At 45.1% G+C, this 27,399-nt stretch overlaps 1 protein-coding gene across 1 annotated transcript; it reads left to right on the top strand.

Annotated features, from left to right (window-relative positions):
- Window positions 1-102: 102 nt before the first annotated feature.
- On the top strand, window positions 103-24,204 carry LOC112944510 (synaptotagmin-like protein 2). Its single transcript, XM_026035964.1, has 16 exons — window positions 103-348; window positions 2,495-2,646; window positions 6,603-6,696; window positions 8,195-8,288; window positions 8,463-8,556; window positions 8,850-9,965; window positions 10,747-10,845; window positions 12,305-12,396; window positions 12,873-12,974; window positions 14,789-14,958; window positions 15,800-15,902; window positions 17,048-17,209; window positions 18,027-18,105; window positions 18,668-18,767; window positions 19,534-19,739; window positions 21,125-24,204. Exons 1-16 carry the CDS (start codon window positions 248-250, stop codon window positions 21,268-21,270), a joined length of 2,910 nt encoding a protein of 969 aa, XP_025891749.1. The 5' UTR covers window positions 103-247; the 3' UTR covers window positions 21,271-24,204.
- The last annotated feature ends 3,195 nt before the right edge of the window (window positions 24,205-27,399 follow it).

Raw genomic sequence — 27,399 nt, 5'->3', positions numbered from 1 at the left:
ATGTGCCAGGGAAGAGCTGCTTAGTGCCTGGAAGTGCAAGCCCAGATGTGAACACAACTGCTATCCAAGCCATGCTGTGGTGAAGTCCTTTTTTTTTTTTTTTTTTCCCCCTCTCTTCCAGCCTCCTCTCACTCAGCACACAAGGTGGTCTGCACCGGAGGCTCCCATGGCAGTGCTGCAGCCTGTGCTGGATTAGTGACTGCTCCGTCATCATTCCTTAAGCTGTCTGAAGAGCTCTGAAGGAAAGATGTTGGACTTGAGCTTCCTGACCGAGGAGGAGTATGAGAAGCTAATGAAGGTTCTGCAGAGGGATGCAGAGCTGAAGAAGAAGGATGGGGATCGCATCAGGTGAGAGATAACTCAGCACAGCAGGCTCTGAGCTCCTGCTGCTTGGAGCAGATTCTACAGCTTCTTTCAGCGGGAAGGAGTGTGTGCATGTGTCTGTGTGTCTGTGCACGTGCAGGGAGAGGTGCAGGGCTTTGGGCTCACAGATGAAGGGTGTTTTTAGTTATCTTCTGCTTTTTCAGTCATCCTACTGTTGCTGCCATCCACTCTCTGCAGGACTGTGGGGCTAGACTCTCCCTTGAATTAATGAGTAGCTCTGGGCATCCATCTCTTCCCAGCTCTGAGGAGGAACAGGCTGATTTCTGAGTGCCCGAGCTCATAGCAGAAGGGTAGCTGCTACCTTGTTTTCCTCAACAAATAACATAGAAGTCCCTTAGAGTGTTTTTTAAAATGAGACTTTCCAGTCCCATCTCTTCTGAGGATCCCTCTGGTGTAGATCCCTCTTTGCTATGGGTTCGTTGGCATCGGCTGCTGTGCAGGCAGCAAGGGGCAGGGAGAGGCTACGGCATCTGCCGGAGGCTTTGCGGGAGCCGCTGCAGAGCTGGGAAGCGCTCTCAGCTTCGCCACCAGGCATCCTGGTGCTCGGTGTGGCTGAGCTGGGTTGCTTCTTGCTGCTGTCGCTTTGTAAATGTCTGCTAGCAGAGCATCTGGGCTGACAGCGTGCACCAGGCTTGGGAAGCTGGCACCGAGCTCTCCACCGGGACAGAGGAGAGGAGCTCGGTTAGCGCGGGTGGCTCGGAGCCTGTTCACCCCAGTGAAGGATGCAAGTCTTGGGCTTGCCGTTGAGCCAGAAAAGAGCAGGCACTGGTGTGAGGGCTGCTCGGGTTTGGAGGGGACTGATGCCTTTGCAGCAGACTCTGGAGAGTCTGCATGTAGGGGTGAGGGCTAGAGAGAACTGGTGGTGGTGGCGCAGGAGCAACTTGAGCTTGAGGTGTATGTGTATGCAGCCACTTCTCTCTTCCCAGATAGTGACTTAAATGACCATCCCTTTATTTTGCTTACTTTATTTTTTTTTCCTCCTGAAATGCAGTAAAAATTCTGTGGTGGAAGTTTGCGGGGCAGTGTTTAAACAATGTTTAAATGTTTTCAGTTTTGTTCGCTCTTCTTTGGAAGCTACTGCACAAACAACTTTTGTTTGTGAATGACATGAATTAGATCCTAAGCGATGGTGGTGCCAGGGGCCACTTGCCATTAATGTGGTTAAGCCCAGTAAACCTTTGGTGCAAATGCAGAGGTGTGCAGCATAAATCCCACTGGAGCTGTCAACAGGTACCAGCTGGGGAAAACTCAGTCAATGGCCTTACACTGATTGGGTGTCAGCAGGATTAAAATATGCTCCTAAATCTCCTCAGGGCCTCTAAGGAGTCTCTGTTACTTGGATTTTTAACCCCTTCTTCGTGCTGGGATTTGGGCTAAGGTGGTCGGTTCCTTGGGCCTTTCAGGTCTCTGCAGTGGTAAAGGCACTGCCAGCTGCAAAGGAGCTAATTCTGCAAACTTATGTGTCAAAACAAAATAACTGGAGGCAAGTTAAAAGTACAGGCTAGCTAAAAGAGCACGGACAGGTTTAGGTGCCAAAAACCAGTCCTGGGTGTGCCCAAGCCAGTTACAGTAAGAGAAGCTGTGTTCAGGAAGGAGAGCTAACTGTTTGTGTGCCAAAATCTGCACGGCAGGAGGGAGACGAGGAATGTCTAGAGAGAATGCTGCAGGGACAGACCCGTCCCCTAAAAAAGCATAATTATTTTAGTGATTTACGTAAGATTTGGTCTAAGAGTTTTTTCAGCTCAGCAAGAAATGAATAGACAAATAAACAAGAGCAGAGAAGAATCTGTAAACAGCCTCACCCCTCTCCAGACCCTCGGGGCTGCAGAACAAATGGACAAATTTCATTGCCAGGTGGCTCCCTTAGGAGTTTGTAGAGTTTGGAAAAGGTGAAAGCCTGTGTTTACAAAGTGCTGTTTCCTTTCCAAATAAAGCATGAATCAGCTCTTATTTTAAAGCAGTTTTGGCCCTTGTGATTGCAAAAAGATATTCCCCAGGTCCCTTGTGGTAGTAGGCATCTGAGCTGTATGTATAATAGTCATAAAGGTATGTCGGAAAAGTTGAAACCTTGGAGACCTTTCTAGTGGTTAATATTCTTATTGACTTTTAGGCGGATTCAAGGCTCCATCAAGGATGAAAAGAAGAAAAAGTTCGTGACTGGTGAATGGTTTTCAGAAGTGAAGGCGAAACGATTTCAAGAAGACTTAGAGGGGTCAGATCTGCTTCGGGCATCAATTAGAAAGAAGAAGGGCAAACTGGAAAGTAAGTATGTTAGTGTGCACCTTAATAAAATGAACTGATGGACTGAAGAATAGTTGTTAGATATGCAGGCCTCCCTATATTGGGAGCCAATTGGGGACCACCTGTATGTTGCAATGAGAGGGTTCTCAGCTAAGCTTTCAGTACCAAAAAAAGAGTCAACTGATTATTAAAATAGAAGTCCAAGGGAAAAATTATAGTGCACTAGAGGTAAAGCCTGTATGCTAGCTACATGCAGTAGATATCATTCCCCAGCTCCATTTCTTTCTTCCAAGATGGCTGTTTGTAAGGGGTTGCTGGAATCATTTCATGTTGAAGCTGCCTGAGATCCTAGGGAAAGAGATGATGTGGGACCATTTCTGGCATCAAACTGATACATTTGGGTCAAAGACCCGTAATTCCTAGACTGCTCTGATAAAAGCAGGGCAGCTGTCTGCTCTCACCGACCCTCTTTGAGGGCAAGATCTGGGACACGGGGGTCAGTGACAGCTCTGCAAAGGCACAGCAGTGCCTCTCTCCGGCAGGAATATGGCCCCTCTAAGGGGAACTTTGGTACAAAGGAGTGTGCCTGGCTTTTCTATAAGGAGGTAACTCCTAGGTACAAAACAGAACAAATCAGTTTTGATGGCTCAGTGCTGTGAAAAGAAGAAAGAAGCCCCATGTGAAATGAGCAGCACTCTGCTTTGAGCCCAAATGTAGCCAGTCTGGAGCTGGTGCTTTGTGCAAAACAGAACTGGGCATGATTCACATAGTGAACATGAAGGCAGGTCAACTGACTCAGCAGCAGGATTTGGGGACTGTTTCTTAGTCTCACACAACCTCTTGTCCAAGAGACAAAGATTCAGTCTTTGTCAGGGTGAGTAATCACAGATACTCAGACATGGCTGGGAAGTTACTGACTGCTGCTGCTCTGGGCAAGTGTGGCTTTGACAGACAGCTCTAAGCAGTCTGCCATGGTCCTTAATGATGTAACTGACCTCTGTTTTGTTGCAGTAAAGTCAGGGTTATCTTCCATCTGTTCAAAGCTCAAAAGTCATCTCCATCCCACTCATTGCAGCCCAGTTCCCTGGGTCCAGCTACATTTCCTGCTGTGGAGCTGCAGCAATAAAGATTGCTCCTTCATTTGCTCAGCTTCCTTGGCCATTATCTCCCTATAATATTAGTTTCCTCCTTTCTCTAAAGTTTAGTTGACCCCTCTTAACTCCACATTACTCAAAACTAAATACTTACTAGGGTCTTCAACACCTAAGAAGTGTTTTCTTCTCTTTTTGTTTATTCCTGACAGCTCATATGACTGCAGATAGATTCAGTGGAGTCTTAGGTGCAGAACCAACACATGATATTTCACACAAAGTTGCTTTTATCCTTACATTTTTATTTTAGGAATTTATTATATTATTAAATTTTCTATTTCGTCATCCTTCCAGAATGTGAAAACATCTAAAGCCTTTTCCAGCTTGACAGAGTAGACTGGCCATTTCTGCAGAGATTGCACTGCCCTTTGAGGATGTGCATTTATGCCTGCACCCTCTTTGCATGAGGAGACAGATTTATATTTGCATGAAGAGATGGCAGCCTCTTTGCCACTGAAAGGACACCAGGTCAGGTGAATGGCCTTAATTCTGCAACCCAGCTAATGAAGTCAGTGACAAAGTGGATTTGTTTTTGTGCCTTGCCAGTAACATCAACATCCTTTGCTTGCAGGCCATTTCAGTGGAATAAAATTTGAAGTTCTTTTGATTCTAGATTTAACTTTTACTGCTGATGTTTGCATGACATGTGGCCTCAGGTTATCTTTTAAAATAATCTCCTTAGTAATATTGCATTAATATACAAATTATGTCTTTGCTTGTATACTTTGGGTTCTTGACTGTTTTAATAAGGATGAAGCAAATGTTACTAAATTACTATAGTAACTTAGCCCTTTCTTTTTTCTTTTTTTTTTTAAATTTTTTTTTCTTCTCTTTTACTTGGTTTATTTTCAGCCTTATTTTGTTAAATGAGGCATAACTTCATCTTTTTTTTGCTTCCTCTTACAAACTGTTTTTCTTCTCTTGAAACAATTAGGTCCTGTCAGCTCTTCAAGATAACAAAGGGGTGCACATTCATGCCTATTTTTGACAGTGCTAGGAAATGGGTGAATCAGCTGAAGTATTACAGCAGCTGTGGCTGTGCACACACATGCACACAAACATATGCATGTTTGTATATATATATGTGTGTGTGTGTGTGTGTATTTATATAGAGGTGCACATACACAAGTTAAACTGGTCAAACCACTACTAATTTCCAGTGGAATTTGTCTCTTATTCTGTCTCATCCTACAGGTAGCAAGGGCATTTTACTTATCTTGATGGGTTACATATTACTAATAAGCCATTTGTTTGTGGGTAAGTCAGGCGTAGCTATGTTAGTGCTGAAGGAGTTTGGATGGGGGTGATTAAGAGGAGAGGAGCTGAGCACCTCCTGGTGCTTCTTGCTCAGTCCTGAAGTGGAAGCTCTGAGGGGGAGCTGTCAGGAGGAAACAAATGCTGTGCAGTGCCTTTAGACATGAGAGAAGAGAGGAAGGTGCTCTTTTGTTAATCAAGCTCTTTTTAACTCTGCCAGGCGGAGCAAAAACATGGGAGCCCTGTTTGGTTCCTCTAATTTCAGAGCAGTTGCCTGGTGGCATCTCATGCCTCAGGCTTGGGGCGGGTGAGGAGGACGTAGCTGGCTGTACCAGTGAACACCCCACAGCGTGCCTGCCCAGGCCTGCGCCTCACGTGTCCTTCCCACACGTGCCGTCAGCTGCCACACGGCTTTTCTGTCCCCAGACAATGTCCTCTTGTGTTCTTTGCACAGCAGCGTTCATACGGACAGAGTGCAGCCCTTCTCCACATAAATATGCTGTGTGAAAAATGGTAGCCAGCTCTGAGCAAGGCCGGCCATGCGCCTCCTTGACCCACAGCAGGCCGGGCAAGGCCATGGGGTCCTGCACCTCCAGGCAAGGCCATGGGTCCTGCACGGAAAGCTCCCAGACAGGATGGGGCAGCTCTCGGGGTTGACTGGTGCTGCCCGTCCTCCCAGGCAGCACAAGAATGGCAGTGATGTGGCAGCCTGGCTCTAGGATCACTCTGCTCTTGGGTTTGGTGCAGTTTGTTAAGCAGATAACAATGCTATATTATCTATTGTTACATATTGTTGTAAGCTTCTGATTCCATTGTATAATGAAATCTAGGCTAAAAAGATTTGGCAGATTTTGTAACAGGTAAATTTACTTTTTAAAATGGACATAGCTGCATGTGAACAAATATGTACTAACTTTGTATATTTTGTTGACCAGACTATGCTAGATTTTTCATCACTGTTTGAGGATTTAATCCTTCTGTTTTTTATGGTAACAAGAAAATGTATTTGCCAGCTAAATGCCTAATGCAACTTTTTATCCAGGCAAGTAATTCTAAAAGTTACCATCGTCTATTGTTTTTTCTTTAGGGCCTGAGAGTGCTCAGGAGACGTAGCTGAGCCCTGTGCCAGGAAAAATAGCAGGGATCTCCTCATTAACTGTATTGGCCTCCTCCTTTGTTTGCCAAGATCGGATGACTTTGAGTCAAAACAGGAAATAGCTGAATTTAAATCCTGGAACGGATTAACTTTATTGATAGCCATGGCAGTGTCCTGCTAAGGTTTCTTAGCATGACAGCTCCTGTCATCAGTCTGGCACAAGCCAACTCTGCTCAGGCTCTTGGGCCCATTGGACCTGGAGGAACTTTTCCATATGGGAATTGCAGGGGACTTTGCCCTGGTGCTCCCCTCCACAGGGGCAGCAGGCAGACTCCCATCAGCCGCTCCACGTTGGTTCCCTGGGGCTTGTGGTGGGGGGAATCATTTGAGGAGCTCTCGCTTTCACCGAGTAAGACACTATGGCTATTGCAAGCTCACTTACATGTCGTTTCTTGATTGTCCCTGCTGTGTAACAGATGAGCCTGACGAGCATATCCGGAGCGGTCTGGACAGCAGAGCAGTCGCGAGTCCTCCCGTCCCGGAGCGCACTGCCGGCGCAGGAGAGGAGAGGTAACCCCGGCCCTGGGATGCCCTGGCTGCTCCACGGGGCCCTGGCTGCTCCTCTTGCCTCTGAGGAAAAATGAATGCAACCCTGGTCTTAAATGAGTTTCCAAGACCATATTAGTAATATGTACTATAAGGTATTTTTTAAATCCTTTTTCCAGGAATTGTCAGAATACCAATCCTCCCCCAATAACTAAGTGGTAATGTGCTTATCCCAGAAAGGTTTTTCCTGCGGGATTTGATAAGGGATTAGTAAAATGGAAGCTGTCACTAATGTCAGGATATTCTGGGTAGTTTTTCAAACTAATTATGATTTTTATGTGTTTATTTTTTGCTATGGGGCATTGCTAACAAAATGAACTGCTTTAGGAAACTGGTAATTTCCTGCCAGCACTGACCACTGTGTCCAGCTTTCAGCACTCTGCTTGAAGGCTTGCTAGGATTTCAAGTTGTGCTGACTGTGCAGAAACACCCAGTAAAAGCACCTCAGCGAGCAGATCAGTAACCTCACTCAAACTTACGGGCTGTGGAGAATCCATTTAAATATACACATTTATTGTGGCTTCCATCTCATTTGCATTTTTTTGTCAGCAAAATGAGGAATTGTTCTTACCTGGAACAGCTGTTGCCTGTAAACTGTTAAATGGGGATCTTGACAGTGCTTCCAGACCTCATGCGGGTTGAGAGGATGAGAGGGGCTTCTTCAACAGGAATGCAACCTCAACTTGCCCAGGATGCTCCTGCTTTCCCAGCACAGCAATTTCCTTACCTTTCTCTTTCATTTCAGTTTTGATTATACTCTGAAAAGCTTACTTTATTTTCCTCAGTCAAGCTTAAACACAAAGCATTCCTATGTCAAATCCCACCAGTCAAAACATGACTGCTTTTATCCCTCTGGAGAGCAGCCACCACTGGACTCTTCCCAAGAAGACAGAAGTAGTCAGATAAACTGCTTGTGATATTCTATTTGTTTATCAGGTATTTTGAAATCAACCTGTACTCCAAGCACGAATATCTATATCCCATGTTTTGGGCTTGCTGTTGTCATTGTAATTTTTCCTGCTGTTTATAAATTCTCAATCAATGTAGCTGAGCCTTCGGCCTGCACGGAAAAGCACAGAGCCACCACAAGCTGATCCTTCTTGGGTCACAGTCTGAAAGGTGGCATCTCCCTTCTGTGTAGCTTTGGGCTCTTTGGGCCACATCCCATGTTTTTTTGGCAATTTTCTCACAAAAAGGGAAAGGCTGAGTAAGCGTAGAAGTTTGCATCGAGCAACTTCTTTATTGACTGCAGTGGGAGACTATTCATTAGTCTAAGTTCAGAACATTTAACATGTTCTCAGGTCATTCCAAAAAGATATGAGAAAAAAAAAAATGAAGGCACCAGCTCTGGCCAGCCAGAGCTGACCTCTCACTGGACACTGCCAGTTCACCCGTTCAAGGGATGTCCTCCGAGCATGTCCTGCACTGATCTCTTTACTGAAGTGTTTCTTATCTTCCACAGATCCAGTGGGTTTACATTTGATACTGCAGAGGGGCCTAAAATTTTGCCAAAACCAAAGCCAAGACGTCCTGTCCTGCTGTATGCATCACACAAGGTAGTATAGCCATGGCTGCTGCATTTTGTTTTGTTAATCCTTGGAACTTCACTCAACCTATGTCTGTTGGCAGGGGCTTCAGAGACTGTGTGCCTTGGTGTCTGTGCTCAAGTAAAAGATATTTTTCCCATCTTGCCAGTCTATACACATTGATGGGATTTATTTTCCATTCAGAGATCCAGTATAGCTGATGTCTCTTCCTCAGAGAGTGACACTGGAGGAAATCCATTTGTGGCTGCAACAGACAGCTTGCATTTGTCTTGGAAAGGTAAGATTTTTGTTCAGTGGGCCATATGAGTTTTTATTATTCAGCATCAGACACTGAGAGACAAGGTGCTTTTTGTGTGCACAGTGAAGAATGAGCATTTCTTCCCTTTGCATATAAGAAAGAGTTGAGTTTCACTGGGATTTTTTTCAGATGAAAGGGGACTTGGAGGAAGGACTGGGAACATACTGGTAGTTTCCAGAAACTGCTTCCCTTTGAGAAGATGTAGCATAATCCTCCTGGGAAGAAATACTGTATGATGCTATGGGATGGGTTGTGAACATCTGTTGTTGTAGGTTATGAAGTATCTCCGTTGCCTGCCAACCGTTCAGAGGATGCTGTGCCTGAGCCCAGCAGTTCATCTGGAGGAGATGCAGTTAATGGAGCCACTGGCACCACAGCAGTGGCAAAAACGCCAACTGAAGAAATGTATGGTCCCAGCAAGATACCGGTTAAGAGGAAACCAAGCAGAACTTTCCCCAGATCAGAGCAGTTCATGAATCACGTGGGCCCAGCTGACGGCAGCCCCACAAAGAAGGAGCTGCTGGTAAGCCCAAAACCACTCAGTGCAGAGGGAGAAAGCAGCCGGACTGTGAAGCAAGGCACCAACTATACAATATCTTCCATGAGTAATAGAGAGGAAGATATTGGCTTAGATCGTGAACACTTCAAGAACTTGAAGAACTTTTGGGAGAAGGCAGCAGACTCCATGACAGGGGGAAATGTTTCTGAGGACTCAGGGGACGCAAGCAGCAGGCAGGTCAGGCTGAGTCGCTCACTCTCTGTCCAGTCCAGCCAAAGCCAAGACAGTGAAGAAAAATCTGTCATCTCTACCAGAACAAGAACCCCTTATAAAAGGACAATAACTTTGTCTTCTAGTGAGGAAGAACCAAGCTGCGTAGCCCCTGCAAGGAAGGGCTCCATTTCCTTTGGTCCTAAATCCACATATGCCAAGAGCAAAGGCGTGCTGGTTACAAGAAATAACTCGCTGAGTGAAAGCAATGGGAAGCTGCCTGTGCCAGAAGAAGAGAAGGCAGCACAGCACTGCTCAAAGAAATCCAGACTGCCTGTGCGAGTGCCTTCCATCAAAATAGAGTCGCCTACCAAGGAAGTGCCTGGCAGCACGTTTGCGCCAGAGACGCCCACGGATGAGTTTATCATGGCAGAAGAGCACAAGCATCAAGTGGATTCGCTGGGGAGCAGGGTGCAGATACTGATAGAGCCCACGCTTGCAGATGACGAGAAAGATGATCAGAAGGAGCGAAGATCTGATTTGGGTACTCAAAACATCATGGAAATAAATGGAGAGGTACCTGAGGAAAAAATGTGCGAGTCTCCAGACAACCCAACGCCCAGTGAACCAGCTGGAAAGAGAGAAGTTGTGCAGGGAATGGACTCAACTGTTTACTCAGGTAACAAGGGCTTTAACTATACCCTGTGAAATCCCAGTGATTGTCTTCCCTAAGTCTTTTTTCCTCCCTCTCCCTTCTGCATTTTGCACATTTTCTCCATTTCTGTGTTTTTTTTGAGCAAAGTTAGTATGTGTGGAATGTGTTTAGCAAACAGTTCTGGAAATAAAGCCTTCTGCTTAGCTCAGTGCAAGTGTCAATGAGCACAGTGCTATCCAGTTCCTTTACCTTCCTCCCTGCTTCCTGGTGGCCCTGGTCCCTCACCTGGCAGCTCCTCAGCTTGGGACAGCTCTCTCTTTCCTTAGCCTTACTTGCAGCAGCTCATTTGAACTCGTATTACTTCACTAACAGGGAAGTCTAACAGGGAAGACAAACACAAGCATTTCCTTTAGAAACTAGATCATTATTATGTTTCTTCATTTTCTTGCATTATTTATACTATATATATATTATATATATATATACTTATATATTATATATATATATTCATTTCACGATGACATTAACAAGTGGCTGTGTTGCATTGGAAAATCAGTGCAGGTGCTGGTCTGTTTTGGAGGCTGGGTTAATTTACTGATTGCATTTTCCACCACAGAATGAAGAGCTTTTTGTGAGGAGAGGCATGAAAGAGACGATTTGAAAGCAGCCCTGTGTAATGTAACTGTGATGTTTTGCAAGCAGAGCACAGCACACTTACACACAAATACAGACAACCACACACTTGTTGATGCACCGCCTGTTCGTGCTTATTTACCATGTTGATTTGGATTTTCCTATATTGCAGAGGAAGTTGGAGATCGTTCTCCCGCTGCTCAGGCATTGGCCCGAGCAAACAACATTAATCTTGCGAAGAGTATGGTGAACATTTACACAACCACAGAGAGTGAGTAACATCTTTCTTTCTGCTTTTTGATTTATATTCCCTGGAGGTAATATATTATGTCCAAGTTCTGTATCCTGGGTGCATCTGTGCTTGCACCAGGCAAGGAAGATGGCATATTGTTTCATCATCAAATTATCGTGCCTGAAATTAAATTCAGAGCCAGGAAATTGCAGCTAGATAGATGGTATGTTACACAGTGTGTGCCAGAGCAAGCAGGAGGGCTTCAAACACTGGGCAAAAAGCTTGTCCCTGTCTCTCCTCTTCCCTGCTGGTACACTTGGACCAGACCATGTGGCAGCCTGCTCAGCAGGTCCACCACGCATGCCAGAAACCAGGAGAGGTTAAGCGGAAGGCAAACAAGAAAGCAGCAGCAAATCTCAAGAAGCTGGTGGCCAGAAAACCTGTCTACACCACTGAGCAGCCCAAGGAAGCAGCAGTAAGGGAGAGGGCCTGGAAAAGGCAGCAGTTCGGTGCCTCCATCTCTCCACAGACAATCAGGATTTTATGCTCTCTTTATTAAGGCTTATTTAGGATGCTAAACTTCACCGTAGAAAACTCACCTCTACTGCACCGTGCTTACTTGTTCACAGCTTAACATATAATCTGCAGAGAGTGCAAATTTAATAATTTTGCTCAGGTTTAGAAATACAAATACTGAATAGACATCTTTACTATCAAGGAAGCTTTGGGCATCTTGAGTATTGAATGCTCCATCAGCCTGGCTAACATGTTAAGCAGGTGTGTATATGTAAATGGGTATTTTTCCACATACATCATCTGAAAACAAAACAGTTATTTTGGAATGAGGGTGGTCAATGAAGAAGGTTAGAGATGGAACAAACAGGTCTTAGTTAGCCATTTAAGCACTCCAGCAGCCTTCTTTCTAATCTGACACATTCCTGAATCTTTCAGACTTTATTTTCTCTTCAGCATTCTCTTGCCCAGCTCTTTATCTGACTGGCAAAATATCTGGGATGTGTATGCAATGCTGACATTGTAGATAAAAGTATTTCGTAGCTCTTTTGTATGGATAATATTATAAAGAAGCGATGAAATGAAAATGTCAGCACGTTTGGTTTCTTTGACAGGCAGGCAGAGCTGTATGTTTTCATTCTGAATTAAATCTACATAGATAAAAGGGTTCAAACAAATTCCATCTCTATAATAGACATATTAAATTAGCCACTAGAGGGAGAATGTACATTCCCACACACTGCATGGAAACATTTTGAAAATAGCTTTAACATTTTAGCTAGCAGTTCTTCTCCTGGGAAAGGTTGAACTTCAGAGGCCAATGAGGCAAGTGCTCTGTACTCTGGTGCCTTCAACAAGCCGTTTTTCCTTCTTTTGCTCCTGTTTTTCCTTCTTTGTGCTCTTAAGCAAGAATGAGATTTGCTTATATTTTATCCTTTCTGACAAAATATCTTGTTGCTTTTTTTTTTTTTGTTTGTGCCTACAGCGTACAATAAACCTCATTTGATACCCCATCAGTTTCTTGAACCTGAAAGAGTGAAAGAGCTGAGCAGATCCTCTCCTCTCCTGCTGTCTGAGGTAGGATTGAAATCATAATTTGCTGAAATAATAATCACAGCATTGCCTAAATGCCAGTCAGCTACAAGAAAATATTTCCTGTAGACACCAATGGCACTTGCTCCACAGTGTGCCTCTTTTATGTAATAACTGAAGAAGAAAAAAAAAAAGAAAAAGAAAAACAGCTCAATAACCCAGGCCGACATTTCCATCATGTAACAATTTTAGTGTTTCCCTCTGCCTCTAGCCACACCATTACATGCCCTTCACAAGAGGCATTCAGGAGGCTGCATTCAGGTCTGCTTGGAGTCAGTTAATGATGACGTTTGCTCTGCCGGTCAGAGGCACTGTCTCAAGGGAGGCTCCCTGCACTCTCCTCCGCTCTCCTAACCTGCTTGCTGTTTAATGGGGCTCTGCTGAGCTGTTGTTTTCACTCTGCAGTGCTTCAAAGTGCTCGTACTGCAGAGCTTTTAAGGTGCTTGTTGTTTTCTGAGCAGACTGAATCAGACACGGCTTCAGAAATCAGCTTCCAGTTTAACAAGCACAAAAAGACGCCAAGCATTGGCAGCCACTCCTCCGACATGGCATCTGTCTCCTCGGTAGGTACCTAACGTGTACATCTCACTGGAAAGGGTTTCTTTTGCTGTTGGATGTAGTGGTGCTGCACTGAAGCTGATACAGATGATTTAGTCTCCAAACTACCCTGTTGATTTCTGCAGGGTACATTATTAAAAGAATGATGGTGATTACTTGCTGCTTTGTGTTGAAGTAGTGTCTCAGGGTACCATCCCAAATCAGAGCCGCACTGGGGCCAGTGCTAGACAAAGTGAGGGTGAGTGATAGCCCCTCCTGCAAACTGTGGCAAATCTGAGGTCTGGCAGTATACAGGAGTCCCATTTTCTAGGTGAGGAAATGGCTATAAAGTGACTGGTTTGTGCCCCAGCTCCAACAGAGCTAGGACTGCAGACTGGTGCCCTCTGTTAGAAGGAATTTGATGCAAAAGCTTAGATGAACAGCAAACTTGTGATTTGGAACACAAGTTCCAAACACAAGTGATTTGTGATCTGAAGTTAAAAGAACTGAGTATATTTAGTTAGGCATTTTGAAAGGGTTGCTAGGAATAGTGTTTTGCAGGGGACTGCTTAAAAAGTGTGTTTTTCTTGAAGATGTATAAAGACCAACCAATCAACAAACAACACCTCCTCTCGAAAAAAAATCAGATGAACTTTGGGGCATATGATTCCTTCTGTTATGTCTAGAGAGTGTGGAGCATTAAATAAGCCTTTTGTGTCCATAGTTACATGTTGCTGAATGTCTCATACAAGATTCTCTGTTGGGGTGAATATCTTAAGGGGGTGGTAAATATAAGTCCAGGGACTGAAAGGAGATATTTAGCAGGTTCTTGTAGGTTAAAATAGAATAAAATTAAGAACTAAAGGAAGTAGGGAAGACAGAGAAGAATTAGATTAATTACCAGAGAAGTTTTCTGATAGAATGAGCCTGACTGTATCATGGAAACATGCCAAGAGGGTTAATTATTTGCTTTGCAAAAGGTAAGCCTTTTATGTTGGCCCATCAAGAATGATGAATGATTGGTGCAATGGAAAATTTTCTTGTCGTTCTGAACCTGTATATTTTTTCTGCTTCATCACTTTCTACCAGTGAAGGACTTAATACTTTAAAGAGAAACCCAGTGCCTATGGGCAAATATTGTTCAGGGAAAGCAGTGACTCTTGTGTGTTTAATTCATGTTTACTACCTGCAGACACCTCGTTTTTACCTACATCTGTGGTTAGCAGGCACTCAGAGGCAATTGTATCTGGTGGCAGACTGGCTGTTTAGAACAGGGACTGTATTCTGCTTTGTACAGCTTTGTGCGCATTGTGAGCAAGCAACAGGATAGTAAGAGTTAGATTTTCATGTATTTCTAATGTTTTTATTAGCCTAATTTAAAAACTGAATGTCAATTAGGAAACTGTATCCACCAGAATTAAGTAGTTTGTGTAAAGATAGTTCAAGTTCTCTCAATGAAATGACTTGTGTGGTCCCACCCATTTTATTTGACTCGGTTGTCTAGTACTTTGGGTTATTTGGATGCAAATCTTATGTGTTGGTCAAGCATTCAGGAGAACAGGCACCGCTTCCTAAACCTGGTTTAGGATAGCACATCCCTATGCAATCCGTCTGCATATCTTGTTTTCATTCTTGTAAATCCTTGTCCCCCAACCCTTGCTCACATGAGTGCAGCTGCAGATGCTGACCATTACTGTGCCAAGAGCACAATGCTACTAAAGAACAGAGTTTGCAGGCTGTTTTTCTGGGAATGCACTCTTCAGACCAACGTCTTGGTCCAGAAACTAAGCCAGGAGGCTGCCTGTTTCAGTAGCGCTAACCTTGCTGTTCCCCACGGCAGGTGAGTGGCAGCGTGCTCAGCGTGTACAGCGGCGATTTTGGGAGTGTGGATGCCCAGGGTACTGTTGAGTTTGCTCTAGACTACGATGAGAAGAACCGGGAGTTCCAGATTCATGTCTCCCAGTGCAAGGACCTAGCTGTTGTGGATGAGAAGAAAGGCAGATCTGATCCGTAAGTGACACCTCCCTTGGATACCTTGTGACTTGTAAACCACAGAATTTTATGTTCTTGGAGTATTTTTTCATCTTGTATTTCGGCATTCACAGTTTCCACCCTGCCTCAGATTGCTGATGTTTCCCCCAGCTTGCTGGAGGGACTTTTCCATCTGATGCCATTGGCATCAGTAAAAATGTTGCTGCAGATTAAAATCTAAATACAACTGAGAAAGCTTTGATCACTACAAGAATGTTCTTTCTTCATTCATGTGAACCTTGGTCTTCCTGTGGCAAAAGCATTTCAGTAACACCGCTGGGGATCCAGACCCATGTCCATGCAGAAGAAAAGCCTTGGAAGTGCCAGTAGGTGACACACTGGCAGTTATACAGAGGTTGGCAATCTCCAGTTTGGTAATCAAGAGGAGCTCAAATTTGAATCTTGAAAAAAGGAGACTTATTATAAGATTCCTTGAAATGTTTGTCTCCTTCTCCTCTTACTTCACCCTAATTTTGAAGGCAGAGAGATGCTGTATTATGAATATTTCAGAAATAGATATATGGCCATATTTAAATCCTTGCATTTTTAAAGCCTAGCTGCTTTGCAGATTAGCTGGAGAGCTGCCTGTTCTGAATATTGGTGAAATCCATGCATCTCCAATGAGATTTACATGTTCACATGCACACCAGTTTAACAGCCTTAGTTAGTGTTGGTGCTGGAGTGTCAACTCCAGGTCCCCGTAAATTCCATGTCACAATCCAATTGTCACCATTCCGTGTCACCATTCCAAAATCTCCCTTGCTTATTAGAGCATGGTGATACTGAAGAGTACCCAGATGGAGTTTGTGTTGTTTTACAGGTATGTCAAAACTTATCTGCTCCCAGACAAAGCTAGAATGGGAAAGAGGAAAACCTCTGTGAAGAAGAGAACAGTGAATCCAATTTACAATGAGGTGTTAAGGGTAAGTACAAATACATGCCAGAAAAACAACCTGTGTGGCAGTAGGCACCAGACCAGTTTGGGCAAGTGCCTATCTTTTTGGCAGGGCTCCTTCACTTGCCTCCTGCTAATGCTGCAGTACAGCTTCGGGGTTGTGATGCTGCTGGTAGGAGAAAGAGTGACGTTTTCTAGACAGCAAGGAAGAGCTGGGCCTGTGCAGCTCCCCAGTGCCTCCTGCTTGCTATGCACCTGATCAGTGGCCACAGCTAAATCTCACTCTCCATCGGAGGAAGATAGGCCTATTGCTTACTGTTGAACACATTCATCAGTGTGGGGAGAACTGGAAATAAGTTAAGGGAGTGCAGAGATGGTGCATTTGGCTGGGTGGAAGGTGGATTTAAGTCTGTACTGTTGTACTGACTTGTCCACTACACTGTGCTCAGGGTGGTGTGTAACCAGGGACTCCTTTCTGGAAGAAGCTTGAAGCACCAATGGAAGGGAATGGTCAAAAAGTAGATTTGGGCTGTCTTTGGCTGTCTGTCACAAACCAGAGATTGTGGCAAATTGCAGAATCCTAAGAAGAAAAGAGCCAGAGAGAAATATGACTTCTTAATAGCTTCTGAACTATTGGAAAATCAGTAATTCATACTTGCTAGCTTGACTGATGTTTTCAATCTTTTTGTAAGAACTGGAGTGTGAAAACAAACCAAATCAGGCAAGAGTTACCTTGCTATGTATTAAAAAGAGGAGACTGATTTTTGCCAGTGCTTCTAATAACAAGACTTTCCATAAGCTCACGTGATAGTCCTCTGATCTCACAGCTCTGAATGTGAGTATATAGGTGCTAAAGGCTCAGAAGCAGAAGGCAAATAAAAGAAAATCCCTAAAAATCTTAAGAAGAAAAGAGCACTAGATTTCCCTGTGCTCAGCAGAAGAGCTTTATTGGGGGTGGGGGGAGTGCGAGTGTGGACGGTGCAGCACTTAAGAAATGTTCAGAGTAGGGCCAGGTCCCTAAGAGCACTGGAAGGAGCTTGTGACTCTGTCGGTCACAGCTAACTCAAGCTTTTGATAGTTTATTTCCAATTCTGGAGGCAATTATTGAAAATTTGAGTTCTGAACCTAAAAACATACATGTTTGAACAACCTGGCTTCTCTTTCTTGCTCTAGTATAAAATAGAGAAAATGGTATTGCTGATCCAAAAGTTAAATCTCTCTGTTTGGCACAACGACCCTCTGGGACGTAACAGTTTCTTGGGAGAGATCGAAGTAGACTTGGCCAGCTGGGACTGGAGCAACAGGAAACTCAACTGGTACATGCTGAAGCCTCGGGTAAGTGCAACTGCTGCAGTCCTGCTTCGCAGCCCAACCAAGAGCCGTAGCCCAAGAGCCCTGGCTACTTGGACAGTGCCATGTTAGCTCAGGGCTTGTCATGCTGAGCCCCAACTCTCCCTAGGAGAAAGCCCTATAGACAGCTGCTTTGCAGTGCACCATGGCAGTGAATTCCCTGCATGAAGGGAGGACTCCTCTGAGATCCCTGAGGTGGGCTCAAACAGTCTGAATTACACCCAGGGGAGTAAAACACCCCTCAAGCCCTCATCGTGCTAGTGCAATATTTGCAGTGCTCTGAACACAGACCTTGGGTCTCATTTTGTGACTGCTGTCTGGGGATAATCAGAATCATAAATGTGATCTGACACTAATCAACAGAAACACTGACATGACTCTGCCTCTCTCTAGTCTCTCAAAGAATATTCCTTAAAAAACAGACAGTAGAGTACTAGGTGATGCAATTGGACATGACTTGAGAGGTAAATATTCAGGTGTCAGGTTTCATAAAGCTTTTACAGCACCTTGCATGCTTCTGGGTTCTGAGGTCTGATCTGAGATACCTTTTCAGAAAATGAAGGACATTTGGCTTTTAGCTGAACCTCTCTGGAAGGGCAGTCTTGCTCTGAATCCTAGGCTTTTGGTTCTGAGGGACTGAGGTTGAAAACAAAACCACAAAGTAAGGTGCCCTGAGAATGGGCTGTCTCAGCCATGCAAGATCAGAGCTTATCTGTTTGTGCCCCTAAATACTCAAAAACTACTTGCCCTATGGTGTTGACACAAGCTCTTGTTTAGTCAGTCATAACTGTTTCTGTTTCAGAGTCTTTCTGCCATTAATGGTGCGGATCATCGAGGAGTGATGAATTTGTCTATTAAGTATGTCCCACCAGGAAGTCTAGGTAAAATATATTTCATACATGAAGAAGAAGTATAGCCTGTTCATAGGCATGCAGCTTGCAATGCCCCTTCTCTCTAACAGCTGGCTAAAGACTAATCTTCTTAGAGCAAGAGCTTTGAGATCAGTGAAGTGGCACAACCACTGGTGTTCGATAGCACCATCTGCAGACTGTATATGATCTGCAGAACTGGATTTTTGGGGAGACTGGGGGAAAAGAGGAAGGGTTCAACAGCTTGAACCTCAGCAGCTATTACGATCACCATAGGCATTGCTGTGATGTGAGGGCAGCAACATGCAGCCCCTCTTATCATGGGGCAGGCCTGAGCTTGAGTTTGCTCAGCAGTTCCTCTCCTTTGCTGCTTCAGAGCAGCACTGGCCTCTGTAGCTGCAAGAGTGGAGGGCAGTAACGATATGGGAGCCAGGGAGAGGAGTGCAGAGCTCCCAAGGAAGTGAATACACAAAGAGGTCACGTTTCTGTCCCCTCAGAGCTCTGGGGAGGAAGCCTATCTTCTTGCTAGCAACTTTAAGCCCTATCATTAGAGTTTGTCTCTTCTAAATGGCAGGTCCCAAGAATCCCCCCTCTGGCGAAGTTCACATTTGGGTCAAAGATGTCAAGGACCTGCTGCAATTGCGTCCTTCTGGAGTTGACGCCTTTGTGAAATGGTAAGTGCATGAGCAAGGGCTGGGCTTGATGTTGGATCTGCATCTCCAGGGAGAGGTTGGATGTAAAAAGCAGTGAATTTGTTTTTCTTTTCTCGGGCTCACTTAGCAGTACTTCCATACTGTAAAGCCTACATGTTGCCTTGTGTTCTGTAGGGATGGAAAATTGCACTTACTATTCACTTGGGCCTGAGGTAGGAAAATAGTTGCTGTGATAAAGCTCTTGGTCCACTGATGTCTATTCCTCACTAAGTGATTTTGTCTCAATAATCTCTTACTGGAAGAAATGTGGAGGCACTGTGCCTCAGCCCAGTGTGCTCATGTGAAATTGTGCATGTTACTGTGATACAGACTTGTGTGCAAAGTTTGGGAGTGTGTTAGGGATTCACTGGGACGGATATATAGGCAGTTAGAGCCAGCTTTGGTCTTTTCCAGCATTCAGTGTGTGGATGCTCTCTGCAGCCCAAGAGAGAAGTTCTGCCTGGGTGAATATGCTGCAAATATTCCAGAAAATTCAAGAGCTTGTACCTTTTTTTTTTTTCCTGAAAACATTTGCTTAAAAAATGGATGATCCTTGCAAAAAAAAAAAAAAAAAAAAGTCAAGGATTTTGAACATTTCCTATTAAATCTACAGAGACTTACTGTGTTTTGAGACCTACTTCCTTATTTTCCAACTGAAACAGGTTTAGACCCATGTTTAGAATTTTGTAGGAACAATTCAAACAGTGATATTTTGTACTACATGCTCTGTTATTTTCTCTTCTTAAAGCTACGTGCTTCCAGACACCAGTAAGAAGAGTTACCAGAAGACCCGAGTTATAAAAAGAGACACAAACCCTGTTTTCAATCATACTATTGTGTATGACGGATTTCACACAGAGGATCTGAAGGATGCTTGTGTTGAACTGACTGTGTGGGATCATGAAAAACTAACCAACCATTTCCTTGGAGGAATCAGGTTGGGCCTTGGGACAGGTAAACAATTTTCTTTATATTTTAAATGAATGCTGGTACCGTATTGATGAGCCACGTGATATAATGGTACGTTTCAGAGCATCTGCAGTGCATGGAAAGTCTCAATACTTTTTGTTGGTCTTGTTACTTCCACCATGCATATTGGTCTGGGATGAAGCAGACCCAGTAGTGTGATGGCAACACTCTGTTCCAGCAATTTCAGCCAGTATCAACTCCCAGATCTGGCAAAACTCAAGAATTTAAGCCTTGGGTCCAGAAGCTGATGGCAGAGTGCTTTATGGCTGTTACCCTTCCCAAAGAGGCCGTCTTACTCATTATTGTATTACTACTTCTATGAATGAAGAGTGTTCACAGAGGAAAATGAACAGCACCACCTGGTGACTCTGTTCATGTCACCTCCTCACTTAAATGGCTTTAATAGGGCTAACTAACTACTATGTGGATAACAGGGCTGGATATTTGATCTGGTAGAGGCACAACACTGAGACTACAGAAAATGCAAGTAAAGCACAAATTGAAAAAAAGACGTTTTTTGGTGTTGAAAGACCTTGGCTGAGGTGCCATTTGCTTCATTGGGAGATAGTCTCTGTCTCCTGGAGTTTATAGCTTGAAATTGCAGTTCAGAGGAGGACTTAGGCCTGTGCTTAGCTTGAAGAGTTTACTGAGAAAAAGGATAACTGTCCCTTGAGGGTATGTGGGAAAGGCCTGTAGTAGCTGGAAGGTCTCCCTTGCAGGCGAACTGAAGTTTATTGGCTTTGCTTTTATGTTCTCTGTTTTCAGTCTCTAGCTGTCACCAGGAGTGTTGTGAACTATCCAATGTGAAGTCACAACAGGAATAAGCTTATGAGGCAGATATAAAAATACCAACCCCAAGATAGCTATGAATCAAATTTAGACATTTATGTAGTTGACAAGTAATAGGCCCATGAAAAGAAGTGGTTGAATAATCAAATTGGAATTAAATATGCACACTTTTACAATGTCAGATGTTTGATTCCTAAATAAATGAAATGTAGAACAAGATCATTTTGACAGAACTCCCTCTCTGTCCACAACAAAATCTCTTAAGGGGAAAGGCAAGCTTTATAGCACTTTAGAAGAAGCAAGGCAGAGCTTCAGCCCAACGCTACTTCTCCTCGCAGACTACATTTAAAAATCTAGTGATTGGGGGCTTTTCCACTGACTTCATTCTGAGCTCTCGTATATAGTGCAGGTCCTTAGCAGAAGAACACAGGAGCAGAAAGGTGCACCTTGCTGAGCAGCACTCAGCACCTTTTGGGCTATGGCCCTACCTGCAGCAGTCACATCCCTTTGAGTATGTTTGCATAAAAAGTAAAAACCGCATGTGCTGCTCCCAACACTACTGTCTCCTTATTCTTCCTAAGGTCTGAGCTATGGCATCTCCGTGGACTGGATGGACTCCACGCAAGAGGAGGTGGCCTTTTGGCAGGAGATGATGTCAGCTGCCAATGAATGGATTGATGGATTGCTGCCACTGCGCTCGTTGGCAGGGAGGAAAAAGCTGAAATAACCCCCATCTGTGCTCCGGAAAGGCTAAATGTGTTGGCTAGAATTAACTGCTTGCACAGAGGTGATGGAGACCGTCTGTGAGCCAAACAAGTGTCAGGTTAATTAGGCAACTGATGGACAGCCCTTTGGACCTGTTAAGTACTGATTTGCCAACAGAGGACCTGTTGATACTAGACTGACACTATGCTTGATTTTGATCAAGGAGGAACTTTGTTTGCCTTTTTGTTTTATCCTTTATAATCAGTATCTTTGAATTCCATTAAGCTCTGGGAATGCTAGCAGGGAAGAGCAGGTATAGATATTTTTATTTTTTTACTGTTTCATTTGCCATTTTTTTTTTCCTGTGCAGAGATGTAGTTGTACTAAAGCTGCAGCATGGTATTATTCATACTTCCCTGCAAGTGGTACAGTTTGTACTTGATGTAGGATTGCTTCAAGTCACCAGCCAGCACTGTCTGAGAATGGAAGCTTTCCGTTTGTCACTGGGGATAATGCATCTGTAATGTGAGGAAAATTGAGATCCAGGTGAAGCTAAAGAAAGAAAGGACTATTTGAAGCAGAAAATGAAGCAATCTGAGGAGGATAACAATGAGAAATTCAATGTATTAATTCCTTTCTGCTCTTCTGTGAAAGAGAGAAGTTGTGGTCCTTTAGCTAGTGGGATTTTGCAGCTAAGGGCTGTTTTCCTAGCTTTTCCACAGAGTTCCTCAGTGACCTCAGGCAAGTTCCTCAATTAAAGGACAGTTTCAGTGCAATATAAACTAACACACTTGTCCAAATGTAAAGTATGGTTACATTACTGATGTGCCAAACAGCACCTCTGAAATGTCTTGTGTGCAAAACATTTCACTATGAAAAAAAATGATGTAGGAAACAGTCTCATGTTAGCCTGGCACAGTGGATCAGGAAGGGAAGGTCTCAGCTATGTGAGAACCCAGGAGATCGTGGCAGAGGTAGCAGGGAGTGAATTATGCAAAGTGGAGCTGACAGAGCTGCAAGGACTGGGCTTCTCCTGTCCCTCACGGATCTCATTGCCCCTCTGGTCTTCTCTTCACTCTGTGCTGGTCAGTTGGAATTATCTTTTTTGGCAGTAGCTTGCAAGAATTTTGCCTCTGACACGTTATTAGTGACAGAGTTGCGTTATGAAATGTAGCTCTGTAATTTCTTCTTTAAATGTACATATTGTGATTAAATAGAATGTTTTCCCTTAGTCATCCGCCTGTCTTCTTAAACCTATCTTTAGCTTGTTCTGAGTAACAAAAAAGCAAGCAGGAGAGGTGTTAGATGTTGTCGTGTCAAAATGATTTTTTTTTTCTCAAGGGTATGTGAAATATTGTGGAGAAATATTTTTTGTAGCTATCTTAGCTTAGATTTTGGTTCTGTGAATATTTTGATATTCTTCTTTAATGTATTGATTTTATTTTTTAACCAAAATGCAGCGTAAATCTTCAGCTTAGCAAAGACGGTTGTAAAACGAATGAAAACATGTATGATAAACGTAACAAGACTTTTTTTTTGAATGAAGAAGTTTGGAAGATAATCGACAGCTTTTGTAGGGGGGAAATAAAGAAGATATTTTTGTGATGGAAAAAAAAAAGATTATTCTTGAATATGTACCCGTTCTAGTGCTACAAGCACCTGGAGAACTGTCTGTGGAACACCAGAGTTAAATAATGACTAACCTATTACAAGACGTGTATAGCTTGTCAACCCAAAGATGCTTTGTATTGGCTCCAGTCTGGGATGTTTTAGTCACCAAGGTTTGGTCATTTATTACCCCTGTGGGATAATATTGCAGATGGGGATCAAAAGCAACACTGGGCCTAAGGTGAGAGTTTTTAGCTAGCTTTACCCTTTTAGATGCTGAACATGTGTGTATTTATCCATACAAGTAACTTACCTCCGACGGGGAGCCCTGCTCATCGGGGAGGGCGGTTGCTGTAACGAGGCTGCCGGCAGGACGGCTGCTCTCGCCCCAAGCGCCCCCAGCCCGCCGGGTGCTCCCCAGTCCAGGGGCGTCAGCCGCGGCCCATGACGGGTGAGGAGGCTCTGCAGGGTTGGACGGATCTCACCCTGGGAGGGTTCTGCTCGGTTCCTCCTCCTGGCAAACCTGGAGTTACCTGCCTGCTCCTCCTCACATGCCGCTTTAGCATCAAGCTTTTGCCAAAGCTGCTGTTGCTGTCAGTGGAGCTGGAAATGTCTGTGTTAGAGTTTCAGAAAACTAACCTCCTCTTTAGTTAGAGGTGCAAATAAAGAGAGGGTGCCAGCAGGCCAGTTTCTTCCTCAAGTATTTAGTTGTGTGGATTCGGCCTGAGGCTTTGTGAACAGAGTATTCCTGCATTCAGATTCTGTTGAGGATTTTGGTTAATCTTTCAGCGGCTTGTTTACTTAAATTAAACCCTGATTAACTTAAGAAGCTTTCTCTGGCATTTAATAGTTTATCAGAGTAAAAGATTACACTGCCAAACCACAGTCGCATTTGTAATGGAGTTGTATTTGAGGTGATAAAACTTGAGATGTCATATGTGTGACTTAATATGTAAAAGCACTTTATGAGAAAAAAAAAAAAAGGCACTTTAATGCCATGAGGAGAGCTGGAGCAGCTCATGGATATCGGGTGCCCGGCATGAGCGTGGCACAAGCAGGGAAGCCCGTGGGAGCTGCGTGTGGCCCTGATGCCAGCGGCAGCTCCCCGGGCAGAGATGTGATCCCTGCCAGCACCAAAGCAGCCCTGGGGGCAATTTGGGTGTTTATAGTATGTGGTCTATGTGCATTCCGAATTGCTCACACTGCAACTGTCTGAAACCGTCAAAAATAGTTTAGAAGTGTGACCAAAGAAAGGATTGCTGACCCTTGAACAACATCCAGTGGATGTCTCAGAGGCAACAGGAAAAGAAGTGGCTGAATTAATTATCCATTACTAAGTATTTGCTCAGCTCTATCCTTCAGCAACACTGAAAGTGAAAAAAAAAAAAAAGTACTGTAGAGATTCAGGGAGAAAAGTACTAGAACTGCTAGCTAAATAAATCCATGTATTATCACAGTTTAATGAAATAAAATTGCTGTATTTTTGCAGGCTTGCTAAATTAATTGGAACAAATGTATCGAATAAACCAGCGTATGAATAAAACTGAATAAACAAACACACTTTGGTTCCTGATAACTAAGAGTGTGTGTACTCAGCCTTTAGTTGGTTGGTTTTATTTGGCTGTTTAGTACTTCAGCATCTTTCGTCGCCTAATACCTTTTTTCTCAACGTGCTGCTTTGCATCCCGCAGGTGCCCTAGTGTCCTGCTGGCCCCGGAGCAGGGGCTGTGCACCTCGCTGGACGCCGGGGAGCTTGCCCTGAAGCTGCTGCCAGGTGGGTGCTGCCAGCTGGCGGGAAAGCGCCTGCAGCAGGAGCCCCTTCCCGGCGCATGGCAAACAGCCTTCCTTGCAGGCTGCGACAGGAATAGGTGCTTCCTGAGTAGGCAGAGGCTTCTTGTGAAGCGGTAAGCTCATAACATGGCAGGGCTTGTCTCTGGGCTGTGGCAATCTGGCCTCTAGTGTGTGCTGGAGGCAGATAGACCAGCCCTCCTTTAACGTCATCTGGCTGTGAAGATGCTTCTGCTGGCCTATTTTCAGATTATTTATTTATTTATTTATTTATTTATTTTTGGCAAGGCTGCAATTAGGATTTAGCAAATTACTTGGCATCCTCTATTTTACAAAATGGAAAATATACAGCAACACAAAGCCATAGAGCCCTACCCCCCGGCAAACCCCCCAGACCTTCCAGTTAGTCCTCAACAGGCACTGCAGCTTCTGATTAAAAAAAAAAAGCTTGTATTCACTGAGACTGAGTACATCTTGCCTTCACTCACTGTACAGACCTGTCTGTATTGCCACTAAACTGAAGATGCCACCAGTAGGAACCAGTCAAACCAGTAGGAATCGGTCTAGCAGCCCATAGTGCCATCCTGCTCCTGGTTAACAGTCACAAGCTCTTGAGCTCTGAAGGAGCAGTCTGAGCTCTGGTCTCAGAAGGAAATCAAGGCCCTGCTTTCTGGCAATGTCAGTAGCTCAGACACCCACTCTGTAGGAAGAGGAATGGCAATAACCTCTTTTCCTTTCCTCCTAGCTCTCCCACTCACCATTACTAATTTATCCTGAGTGTAATGGCTGTTATTTGCTCTAAGCAGATCCTGTTCCTCTTCCTGGGAAGATGCGAATAGCTACAGCTGTAATAGACCTAGCAGAGGGCATATTGCTCTTGAGATGTCCCTGCTTCTCTTTGTTGGCTCCAGAAACAGCTTAAACACTTGTAGGAAGTTTAGGAGAGATGTTTAGGTAATGTGTTTCTGAATTAATATGACCACTAATATAAAGCCAGCATCACTCAGACTTGACTCTATCTGCAAGGCATGTGTCTGCCTTACTGCCTCTGATTTGAACACAACGTGACACTTCGGGGACAGTTGCCCCTCTGTGGGAGGTCTGGCCAGCGTGCTTGGAGCTACCTTGGGGTCCTAGACACCACTGCTCACTGTAGGCAGGTTAGAGTTTGGAGTGGGGGGGGTCAGACCCGTTTCCCAGGGACAGAGGCTGTCCTTGGCTGCCAGTCTGCTACTAAAGCCTGCCACGATGAAGGGTATCCGAGCCCAGCCAAAAGCCAGGGAGGGACAGCAGCAGCCCAAGTGTCTCCTGGCGCCATGCCAGTCTGTGCTTTCCCTGTGCCTCTGCTTTCGGAGGCTTGTAGAGCTGTCACCTGGGAGCAGAGGAGCCCTAAATTACCCTCCCAGTGCCTGCTGTCAGCGGGGCTGTCAGCTCCTGAGCATGCCACGGAGCCCGTGGCTTTCTGCTTATCTGCATCGCCCTGACAAACTGTGGGCAGCATCTAAATAATCAACATTAGTGCCTGCCCTCTGTTGCCGGGTTTTACAGCGGCATGCACCAGCTAGCACTTTGTGTATGTGCTTCCCTGTCAACACTGTCGTCTGTCTGGGCGTCATAGCGCCTAGACATGCCTAATTTTCTTTGGACCCCAGTTAATAAATCGCTTGCTGTGTGTTAGCCAGCTCCGTTGTGACTGCCTGCCTCACACCAGTGTGAGGCCTGCACCCCACAGTGTGGGTTGTGGTGGTCCAGGGCGCACGCTGGCAGGGCGCCGGCAGAAAGACGCTCTCCCAGGATCTCGTTTTCTCCCTCCTCCCCAGCTGCTGCTAATTAACAGTGTGGCTGCCTCATCATGCAGCTCATGCTCTGGTCGCACGTGTCTGGAGATGAAAGTGCTACCTTGCGGGTGGGATCCAATGTGGGATCCTGTGGGGGAGCGGCCCCCAGTTGCTCCAGGAAAGCCATGGCTTTTCCTGGGGTCACTAAGGCACCGGCTGGGCACCGTGGTGCCCTTGGGAGGCGGGATGGCACCCAGCCGGTGCCTTAGTAACCCCAGGCCTTGCACTCCCTCTGCTCTTCATATCCCCTAAAAACCACCCCAAAGTAGCGCTCAGGGCAGAACCACCATGACGTTTAGACAGGCTTTGCCCCCACTTCCCATCATGGAGACAAGGGGGAGCAGTGTGTGGGGGAAAACTATGTGGAGACACCACAGTTCTCCATGGGACTGAAGTACTCGGACATTGAGGTAAAGGCAGCGGCTCCTCTGGTGACAGATCATCAGTTAACGGGGCCATAATGTGGGTTTAAGGGTCTAATACTGTTCTCCAGTTCCTTCACTGGTTTACACACCAGTGCAGAGCTGCCTTCACTGGTTTATTTTCTTTAAAAAACACAGTGTGTTTTAGACGGTGTTAGATGTAACCCCCAAGACTAGGGATGCTGTTGGTGATGAGGATGGACCTAGGTAAATGCCCAGGGATGTGACCACCACCCTGAGCATCCCGCGCCCTTCCCGAGCAGGACGTGCGGGGATCCCCCCGCAAGGCGGGCGGCCAGGAGCCGGCAGCCCCGCCCCGGCGTCGGCGGCGGCGCGTTTCGGGGGTGCCGCTCTTCGAGGCAGTGCGGTAGCGCGGCCGCCATTGCCTCACGGCGCCTCCCTCTCCGCGCCCGCCGCTCGCGCAGGGGGAGCCGCGGCCCTCGCGGAGCCCCGCCGCGCCCGCCGCGGCCCTCACGGGGACCCTGGGCGCTCGGT

This window comes from Nothoprocta perdicaria, unplaced genomic scaffold (genome assembly GCF_003342845.1).
Source record: "Nothoprocta perdicaria isolate Ctin4 unplaced genomic scaffold, notPer1 scaffold_17, whole genome shotgun sequence".
NCBI lineage: Eukaryota > Metazoa > Chordata > Aves > Tinamiformes > Tinamidae > Nothoprocta > Nothoprocta perdicaria.
The sequence above is the reverse complement of the archived record's forward strand: the minus strand, read 5'-3'. Positions and strand labels throughout refer to the sequence as shown.

Bases quoted from the DNA above. Each gene is read 5' to 3' on its own strand.
- LOC112944510 (XM_026035964.1), top strand. From the start codon at position 248: ATGTTGGACTTGAGCTTCCTGACCGAGGAGGAGTATGAGAAGCTAATG. The intron at 6,697-8,194 runs GTAACCCCGGCC...TATCTTCCACAG, and splicing joins GCCGGCGCAGGAGAGGAGAG to ATCCAGTGGGTTTACATTTG. The intron at 18,106-18,667 runs GTAAAATATATT...TCTAAATGGCAG, and splicing joins TGTCCCACCAGGAAGTCTAG to GTCCCAAGAATCCCCCCTCT.